Raw genomic sequence first — 10000 nt, 5'->3', positions numbered from 1 at the left:
GGTTTAGGGTTTAGGGTTTAGGGTTTAGGGTTTAGGGTTTAGGGTTTGGGCTCACTGTTTCGAATCTGGGAATGAATTTAAACCCTGGGGGCGGAATCATCAACATGGAGTCATCGTGGGGGCCTGCGGCCGCCTCGCTGCGCCTGTGCATTTTCTATGAGGGTTTAGGGTTTAGGGTTTAGGGTTTAGGGTTTAGGGTTTGCTGCTGTGCGGCGCTGCGGGCCTCTGCGGCGGCTGCCCCCGGCCTCGCGGCTCACTCGCCCACGCGGACCTTCCCGTCTTTGCTGCTGCTGCGCTGCAGCGCTTCTGCTGCTGCTGCTGCGCTGCTGCTGCTGCTGCTGCGCTGCTGCTGCTGCTGCGGCGATGCTGCTGCTGCTGTTCAGGTGTACGTACACCTCGCGCCGGCGGTCCAGTGGTCCGGCGCAGCGGCCGCCGCGGCGAACTTCAGCAGCAGCTGCTGCAGTTCAGTCTTTTAAATGGACAAATGAAATAAAAAGAAGTTGTTTTGTCTTTTAAAACAAAACAAAAATAAAACTGGCGAAATTAAAAAGAAAAAAGAGAGAAGCAGCAGCAGCGGCGCGGCGCAGCACTGCCGGGCGATGTGCCTGGGCTGTCGATACACCGGAGCACAAAGCGACAATTGTTTTAATTTTTAGGAATTCTTTTTCATTTTTAAATGAATTTTATATTTACTTGTTCGAAACATTGCCTGGAGCTGCTGCTGCTGCTGTTGCTGCTGCTGCTGCTGCTGCTGCTGCAGTCGAAGCAGCAGCAGCAGCCAGCGATTGCCTCGCACTGTGTCTGTTCGGCCTTTCAACTTCTCTGCGAGCTTTTCTCTTCTTTTGCGCAAATTATCTTTTTAATTCTTTTTTAATTCTTTTTTAATTCTAAAATTGTTTAAGGAGATTTAATTTGCTCTTTTCTAAAGCCCTGAGCCCTCAACTCAGACAACCGAGTGCGCAGCAGCAGCAGCTGCTGCAGCTGCTGCAGCAGCTGCAGCAGCTGCAGCGGAGACGGCAGCAGCAGCACCGAATGCAGCATCAGCAGCTGCAGCAGCAACAACAACAGCAACAACAGCAGCAGCCGCTGCCCACAACCAGCAGCAGCAGCAGCAGCAGCAGCAGCAGCAGCAGCAGCAGCAGCAGCAGCAGCAGCAGTCCAGACATTTCAAGCAGCCGCCGCAGCAGCAGCTCGCCACTCAGTGCAAATGAAACCCTAAAAAGATTAAAAAGTTTTTTTAAAATAAAATTAAAAATTAAATAAAACTTTTTGCTGCTACCCACAGCCTCTCGGGTGTACGTACACCTCGAGCCAGCCCCCACTTTCAACTCACTCAGTGCTGCAGAGCGCCTTTAGGGTTTAGGGTTTAGGGTTTAGGGTCTAGGGTTTAGGGTTTAGGGTTTAGGGTTTAGGGTTTAGGGATCCGGCGAGCAACAGAATGCTGGAGGTCGAATAAAAGACAAGAGAGAATAAAACAAATAAACACATTGATGAGTTTATTTTGCCAAATAAATAAATAAATAAATAAATAAATAAATAAAAAGAAAATAAATAAATAAATAAATAAATAAATAAATAAATAAATAAATAAATAAATAAATAAATAAATAAAAGAAAAATATGAAACAAATGAATCTGCAAATCAATTAGTGCCACCAACCCATTCAGCAAGCTAGCTAGCTAGCTAGCCGGCTAGCTAGCCAGCTAGCTAGCTAGCGAGACAGCCGTAGTTTAAGCTGGCTAGGCTAGCTAGCCAGCTAGCCATCTAGCTAGCCAGCTAGCTAGCTAGCGAGACAGCCGTAGTTTGGACTGGCTAGCTATCGCTGGACTAGCTAGCTGGATAGCTGGCTAGCTACACTTGCTCTAAGCTAGCTAGCTAGCGTTCACCCATCTAGCTGTGCACTGCTGTGGCTAGCTAGCTAGCTAGCTAGCCAGCTAGCTGTAATTTGGGCTGGCTGTACGGCTAGCTGCGCTTCAAGCTAGCTGACTGCCTAGCAAGCTAGCTCTATAGCTAGCTAGCTAGCTTGCTATCTGACTGACTGACTGGCTAGCTAGCTAGCTAGCTATCTAGCTAGCTAGCCAGTCACCTGTCACGAAGGCTGGCTATCCAGCCCTTTAACCAAAAGTCTTAGGGGCTGCTGCACTCCTTGCGCTTTTGGGTTTACCCGTAGGCCTGTGGCTGGCTAGCTAGCTAGCTGGCTAGCTAGCTGGCTGGCTCGCCAGCTAGCTAGCTGGCTAGCTGGTTGGCTAGGTGGCTAGCTAGCTAGCTAACTAGCTAGCTGACATGAGCATGCGGAGGTGGCCAGCTAGCCAGAAACGTTCTACCCCAGCTAGCTAAATGAAAGTACAGAATGGGAACCTGAATGACTCCAGCCACAGCTAGCTGCAGCTAGCTGCAGTTAGCTAGCTGCAGCTAGCTGTGGCTAGCTAGCTGCAGCTAGCTGTATCTAGCTGGAACCGCAGCTAGCTGCAGCTAGCCATCTGTGTATGCTAACGCCAGCTAGCTAGCCAGCTAGCTGGCCAGCGAGCTAGATAGCCAGCTGCAGCTAGCTGTCAGCTAGTCAGCCAGCTAGCCGGCCAGCTAGCCAGCTAGCTAACTAGCTAGCTGACAGCTAGCTGCAGCTAGCCACAGCTAGCCAAATAAATAAACGAAAGAATAAAACAGTGAGACAACTTCTCTCCAGACAAATTTTAGGGTATCTTTGATTGGGCGCCTCGCTTGCTCAGCTCTTCACAGTGCCCAAACCCTAAACCCTAAACCCTAAATCCTAAACCCTAAACCCTAAACCCTAAACTCTTAATCGTAAACCCTAGAGACGCTTGAGCAGCTCTTGGCCGGCTTCTTTTTGAGCTGGAATGAAGACTTAAAAATAAGAAAGATTTTATTAAGTGTTACGAGCCAAACTTTACTGAGGGTTTAGAGTATAAAGTTGAGGGTTTAGGGTTTAGGGTTTAGGGTTTAGGGTTTAGGGTTTAGGGATTAGGGCTTAGATGATGGGATTCAGGATTCAGGGTTTAGAGCTGTGGGTCTGGAGTCTAACGTTCACAGTGTAGAACTCGGGGCGTATGAGGGTTTAGGGTTTAGGGTTTAGGGTTTAGGGCTCAGGGCATAGGGACTGGGGTTTAGGGCTTAGGGTTTAGGGTTTAGGGTTTAGGGCTCAGACAGTAGGGTTTAGGGTTTAGGGTTTACTATGTAGGCGCCCCACAGCTTCCCCAGTCCTTCCTCGTGGCTTCGACAACAAATTAAAAAACAAAAAAATAAAAAATTTAAATAAATAAAAATAAAAATAAAAATAAAAATTTACAAATAATTATTATTTCCAGCTTTAGAGTAGGACTTGCTTCGGGGCCCGCTGCTGCGCCGCATGCAGCAGCAGCAGCAGCAGCAGCAGCAGCAGCAGCAGCAGCAGCAGCAGCAGCCCCAGACAGCCGACCCCCGGCGAACTATTTGCTTCTATTTGCAGCAGCAAAAAAGAAATAAATAAAATAAAATTCGAAAATAAATTTAATTTTTATTTTCTTCTGTCCCGCTTAGTGTGCCTGGTCCTCCCAGCACTAAACCCTAAACCCTAAACCCTAAACCCTAAACCCTAGCTCCCGATCCGCGAACCTGAACCCTAAACCCTAAACCCTAAACCCTAAACCCTTTCACTGCTGCTGAAGACAGCAGAAAGGCGCTGCTCGCTGCTTCCTCCCAGTGCCTTCAGGGTTTGGGGTCGGGGTGTGTGAGGGTTTAGGGTTTAGGGTTTAGGGTTTAGGGTTTAGGGTTTAGGGTTTGGGGATGGGTGCGTGTGCAAATTCGCACGCAAATCTGGGGGCCCCCTCGCAGGCTTCGGGTGTACAGACAGCTCAGCTGCTGCACCCATCCCGCAACTCCCTTTAAAACTTTTCATTTTTATTTCTTCAACTTCTCCAACAATGCCAAACAAACCCTACGGGGGCCCCCACGGCCCGGGGGGCCCCCAGGGGCCCCCGGGGCCCCAGGGCCCCCAGGGGCCCCCGGGGCCCCCGGGGCCCCAGGGGCCCCAGGGGCCCCCAGGGTACCAGGGGCCCCAGGGGCCCCAGGGGCCCCAGGGGCCCCCAGGGTACCAGGGGCCCCAGGGGCCCCAGGGGCCCCAGGGGCCCCAGGGGCCCCCAGGGTACGAGGGGCCCCCAGGGTACGAGGGGCCCCCAGGGTACGAGGGGCCCCCAGGGTACCGGGGGCCCCAGGGGCCCCCGAGGGTACCGGGGCCCCCGGGGGCCCCCGAGTTGGAGTTGGATTTGGAAAAGAAGTTAAATGGAGTTTCAGTTGTGGTGAAGGGTTTGAAGAAAGTGAAGAAAGAAACAATTGAAAAAGAACTGGGGCCTTTGCGAAGTGAGAAGTGGAAAAGAAATAAAAGAAACAATTGCTGCTGCTGCTGCTGCTGCTGCTGCTGCTGCTGCTGCTGCTGGCTCTGCTGTTGCTGGCACTGCTGCTGCTGCTGCAGAAGCGTCCCCGTAGCTGCAGTTGGCGTCTCTTTGCTGTTTCTCCTGCTGCTGCCGCTCCCTCCAACTCCGCGCTGCTGCTGCTGCTGCTGCTGCTGCTGCTGCTGCTGCTGCTGCTGCTGCTGCTGCTGCTGCTGCAGGCGCAAGCACCGTGCGGGAGCTGCTGCTGGGGCTGGACGCAGTGCATGCAAATTTATCATCACTAAATATATTCACAAGAACAGCCAGCGAGGTGCACAGCGGGGCCCCCCGGGGGGCCCCCCGGAGGGGCCCTGGTGGTGCTGCATGTAGAAGAGCAGCAGCAAAGCTTCAATGTGGGGGCCTCAGTGAGCAACAAAGGAGATGTTGAGGTGGAAGCAGCAGCAGCAGTTCCTGCTGTGTTTGGCAGCAGCAGCAGCTGCAGCGTTGCTGCTGCTGCTGCAGTCTGCAGCAGCAACCCCTCGCGGGTCTTTTCGTGCAGCTTTTTCTGCCCGCGAGTGCCCTCGTTTTTAAATGTTTTTAATTTGCTGCAGTCCGCAGCAGGAAGCAAAAGAAACAAAACAAACATTTCCAAAAACCACCGCCAGCAGCAGCAGCAGCAGCAGCAGCAGCAGCAGCAGCAGCAGCAGCAGCAGCAGCAGCCTGTGGGGCTGCTGCAGGTCTTCCGCAGCAGTCGAGACACCTCGTGCTACAACTCCGCCGCGATCACCACCACGGCGGCGACGGCGGAGCTCCGCAGCAGCAGCAGCAGCAGCAGCAGCAGCAGCAGCAGCAGCAGCAGACACAGCATTTCGTGGGGCCTTTACCACCGCAGCTTGTCTTTGGAAGCTGCTGCTGCTCGAGTCCCTTCTGCTGCTGTTCTGTCTCTTCCTTGGGGCTCTTTGAAGCACTCGCTGCGTTACCTTTACACTGCGGACAGCCTGGACTCCCCTGCTGCTGCTGCCCAGAAAGGGCTACCGGCTGCAGGCAGCAGCAGAAGTGGCTCTGCCCGGCGGAGACGCCCGCTTCCTCAAGGGCGAGCTGCAGGCCTTTGCTGCAGTGCCCCTCCCCACCAGCAGCAGCAGCAGCAGCAGCAGCAGCAGCAGCAGCAGCAGCAGCAGCCCGTGGGTGCTGACTGCGCGGCTGGGGCTGGGGGCCCTCCTCACCCCACAGGGGGCCCCCCCCCTTTCTCTTGCAGATAAATTTTACTTCGCAGGTGCAGCAGCAGCTCTTAGGGGCTTCAAGCCCTACGCTGTGGGGCCCTCTGACCAAGGTTGGTTTGCTGCTGCTGCTGCTGCTGCTGCTGCTGCTGCTGCTGCTGCTGCTGCTGCTCTTGCTGTTGAGGGATATGGTGGGGGTGGGGCCTGCAGCAGGGGAGCGCTTAAACAACTGCAACTGCTGCTGCTACGCTGCTGCTGCTATGCTGCTGTTGCTATGCTGCTGCTGCTATGCTGCTGCTGCTGTGCTGCTGCTGCTATGCTGCTGCTGCTGTGCTTGCTGCTGCTGCTGCTCAGCGTATACGATTGACAAGGCGCGGTCTCTCTGCTCCCCCACGAGAGACTTTCTGGGGGGCGATTCTTTTTTTGCTGCTGAAGTTGGACTTGCCTACGACTTCCACATCCCCAGCAGCAGCAGCAGCAGCAGCAGCAGCAGCAGCAGCAGCAGCAGCAGCAGCAGCAGCAGCAGCAGCGGCAGCAAGAAGGGGTTCGGGGGCTACCACCCCCGGCTGTACCTGTTCGGCAGCATCGGCAGCCTGGGCGACGTGTTCAGCAGCAGCAGCTCCCCGCTGCTGCAGCAGCAGCAGCAGCAGCAGCAGCAGCAGGTGTGGGGCCGCGTGGGGTCGCTGCTTCGCAGCTTCCGCTGCAGCGTGGGCTGCTGCTGCTGCTTCCCCATAGACAAAGGCGTCTGGGTGGAAGCTGGTGCTGCTGCTCCCCTGAGGAGAAGCAGCAGCGACCAAATAGAAAGGCTGCTGCTGGGCATCCGGCTGTGCACCATAGACAATCCGAACTAAACCCTAGTTTAGGGTTTAGGGTTTAGGGTTTGGGGTTTAGGGTTTAGGGTTTGGGGTTTGGGGCTGCAGCGGCGGCGGAGCTGCGCGCGCCGCTGGGGTGTATCGGCAGCTGCTGGGGTGTATAGGCAGCTGCTGGGGTGTATGGGCAGCTGCTGGGGTGTACAGGCAGCTCGCGGGTTTCTGCGTTTTCGCAATTGCGAGAGAAATGAATTTCATTTAAAATTGAAAAGTCATTTATTAAATTAAAAACAAAAATGCATTTATAATTCAAAAGATTTCATTCAAAAGTGCGGCGAAAGAAATCCGCCTTCGGTCTTCTTCAAACTGCGCCACTTGAATTGAACTTCTTCCTCACTTCTCATTCATTTATTGTTCATCTTTATTTATTATTTATTTATTTATTTATTATTTATTTGTTTATTTATTTATTTATTTTAAAATTATTTATTTATTACTTTCATTTATTCGTTTATTTCTTATTTTCAAATGACACTTTTTCTGCTGCCTTGGAGTCCATTCGCAGCCAACCACCGCAGCAGCAGCTTAGAAGAACCAAATAAGCAAATAATAAATAAATAAATAAATAAATAAATACATAATAAATAATAAATAATAAATAAATAATAATAAATAATAATAAATAAATAAATAATAAATGGAAAATAAATAAATAAAGAACTGAGACAATGAGTAAAAGTGGAAAGCGAAGTTTATTGCTGCTTGCTGCTGCTATTTCCGATTAAAATAAACAAATTAATGAACAAAAAGTTAACTAATTAATCAGACAAAAGGAGACAAAGCATGCTAGCCAGTTAGTTAGCTAGCTAGCTAGCTAGCTAGCTAGCTAGCTGCTTTCGTGTCTCTCTCTCCGCCCATCTACTCGCTTATCTAGCCAGCTAGCTAGCTACCTAGCTAGCTAGCTCACTAGCTAGCTAGCAACCTAGCTAGCTAGCTAACTAGCTCGTTAGCTAGCTAGCTACCTAACTAGCTAGCTAGCTACCCAACTAGCTAGCTAGCTGCCCGAACTAGCTAGCTAGCTACCTAACTAGATAGCTAGCTACCCAACTAGCTAGCTAGCTACCCGAACTCGCTAGCTAGCTACCTAACTAGCTAGCTACCTAACTAGCTAGCAAGCTACCCAACTAGCTAGCTAGATACCCGAACTACCTAGCTAGCTACCCGAACTAGCTAGCTAGCTACCTAACTAGCTAGCTAGCTTGGCGCTGCAGAAAAGACCGCAGCAAAATGCTGTGGCGCTCCTCTCCGGAGGAAAATAAATTAACAAAAATAAAATAAAATTGGATTGAATGAAATTAAATTAAATTATATTAAATTGAATTTGATAAAACAAAGTGAAATGGAAGTCTGCACAGATCGAGAGACAAAAGAAGACAAATAAAAGGAAAAGACGCGCAACCCCCAAGTTCGCAAGAGACAAAGAAGTGCATGCAGCAGCAGCAGCAGCAGCAGCAGCAGCAGCAGCAGCAGCAGCAGCAGCAGTTGCTGCTGCTGCTGTTGTCACCCTGCGTCTCCGCCGCGGCGGAGAGAGGGCGCGGGCAGCAGCAGGGCGCCTGACAAGCTTTGCTGCTGCAGCTGCTGCTGGTGCATCAGCTGCTGCTGCATCAGCTGCTGCTGCATCAGCTGCTGCTGTTGCTGCTCAGCAGCAGCAGCAGCAGCAGACCTGCGCGTGCTGCTGCTGCTTGGCTCTCCCCGCGAGAGCTCTTTAAAAAGGCCTCCCCTCACAACTTCCGTTTCTGCTCTCCTTACGCGCAGGCCCTGTCTGCTGCTGCTGCTGCTGCTGCTATTGGTGTTGCTGCTGCTGCTGCTGCTGCTGCTGCCGGGAGCTGCAACACGTGGAACTGCTAGGGGGATCTTCACGCTGACTGCTCTTTGCTGCGAGCCAAGCTTGGGGCCTATTGCTGCTGCAGCTCTCGGCGCTGCTGCTGCGGTTGCTGCTGCTGCTGCTGCTGCTGCGACACGGGGGCGCGCTGCGGGGGCTGTTGTGGCTCTTGCTGCTGCTGCATGCAGCGCCTGCAGATAAAAGAAGACACAAAAAACTTATTGGAAATAAACAATTAAATCAAATAAAAATAAATGATGAACTATTAAAAAAGGAACAGCAGCAAACGCTTGAAAACGGCTCAAGTATTTGCTGCAACTGACAAACACTTTTGAATCAGAAGAAGCAAAAAAGGAATTAAAGGCGGCTTTCTTCCCAAGAAAGAAGCAAAATGAATTTAAAAGTGCCTTTATTGAATAAAGGAGAAAAAAAGAGATAAAAAAGGACCAAAAAGAACTGAAAAAGTTGAAAAAAAAGTCAAAAAGAAGCAAAATGCATGCACTCACTGCAGCAGCTCGAATCTCTTCTGCATGCACTTCCAAGTAGACACAAAGACCCTCCAGCTTGTAGCAAGCAACAGCAGCTTCCTGAGAAAAGAATTAACAAAAACAAATCCAATTAATTTATTTTAAAGAAAAAAAAACAAAAATAAATCCAATTGATTCATTTTGAAAGGAAAAAACTCCTTTTTGGACCTGTCTGGAGGCACAGAGGCCCCAAAGACTTGGCTGGATCTTCGGAAAGAAAAGAATTTCATTTTATTTTCTTTTTGCGAAATAAAAGAACTTTTAAATTAAATTATTTGGAAAAGAAACGGCTTTGTTTGGCCACAGATCGCTGCAGAAGGAAGAAAGTTGAAATAAATCTGAAATTCAGAAACGCGAATTCAAGTGAAACTTTTGTTCGATTTTTCGCGAAAAAGTGGGAAAAAAAGGATTTAAAAAAAAGAAAAAAGAAAATAAAAAGAAATAAAAAGAAATAAAAAAGAAAAAGAGAACCAGCAGCAAAAAGAATCTCGAAAAAAGAAGAAAACGGAAACTATTCACCTCCAGCGCTTCCTTCCTGCTGCTGCTGGAAGCAGCGCAGCCCGGGCACGCCTGGGGCCCTGCTGCTGCTGCTGCTGCTGCAGCAGCAGCAGCAGGCCCTTTGTAAGGCGAAATGGCACTTATTTCACTTTTAGTTTGTTTTCCGAGAGAAAAAGACAAAAAGTTGTTCAAAGATCGCAGCCCGCCGGCGCCCAGCAGCCGCTGCAGCTCCCCCGTCACTGAGTCGCATTCCTTCAGGAAATAAAGAGCGTCCTGAGCAGCAACTTCAAATTAAAACCATTTCTTTGTTTTATTTTCATTTTATTTTCATTTTTTTTATTTTTATTTCCAACTTCGCGCAATTTGAGGCATTTTTACTTCCAATTTCGTGCAATTTGATGCAAAAAACGCCAACTACAAGCGCCAATCCGCACACTTCCGAAGACGCAGCCAGCCGCTGCGCAGCAGCAGCAGCAGCAGCAGCAGCAGCAGCAGCAGCGGCAGCAGCAGCAGCAGCAGCAGGAGAGCCTCCGAGGACAAAATCTGATAAATGGCGTAAAATAATCGCAAGCAATGAGAGCAGCAGATTGGTTAATTAATTAATAATAAGGGAAGGAAACAAAAACCACAAATAACAACAACAAATAAATAAATAAATAAATAAATAAATAAATAAATAAATAAATAAATAAATAAATAAAT

General features: G+C 50.0%; 2 protein-coding genes across 2 annotated transcripts in view; one reads left to right on the top strand and one right to left on the bottom strand.

Annotated features, from left to right (window-relative positions):
• Positions 1-3918: 3918 nt before the first annotated feature.
• Positions 3919-6433, top strand: ENH_00075630 (hypothetical protein, conserved; the record flags this gene model as incomplete). The annotated part of the gene is made up of 4 exons (XM_013577653.1): positions 3919-4354; positions 4756-5236; positions 5391-5695; positions 5937-6433. The coding sequence occupies 4 exons, from the start codon at positions 3919-3921 to the stop codon at positions 6431-6433; spliced, it is 1719 nt and encodes a 572-aa protein (XP_013433107.1).
• A 1518-nt stretch (positions 6434-7951) lies between these two features.
• ENH_00075620 (hypothetical protein, conserved) overlaps positions 7952-10000 on the bottom strand; it is a gene marked incomplete at both ends in the record, with an annotated part of 2609 nt that continues 560 nt past the window's right edge. The window contains 4 exons of the mRNA XM_013577652.1: positions 7952-8464; positions 8780-8860; positions 9320-9571; positions 9717-9841. Coding sequence (XP_013433106.1) covers positions 7952-8464; positions 8780-8860; positions 9320-9571; positions 9717-9841 — 971 coding nt within the window. The remainder of the gene's footprint in view (positions 8465-8779; positions 8861-9319; positions 9572-9716; positions 9842-10000) is intronic.

This window comes from Eimeria necatrix, genomic scaffold (assembly GCF_000499385.1).
Source record: "Eimeria necatrix Houghton genomic scaffold, Enh_scaff77, whole genome shotgun sequence".
NCBI classification, from domain to species: Eukaryota; Apicomplexa; class Conoidasida; order Eucoccidiorida; family Eimeriidae; genus Eimeria; species Eimeria necatrix.
Note: the sequence above shows the minus strand (reverse complement) of the source record. Positions and strands in the feature narration are given on the sequence as shown.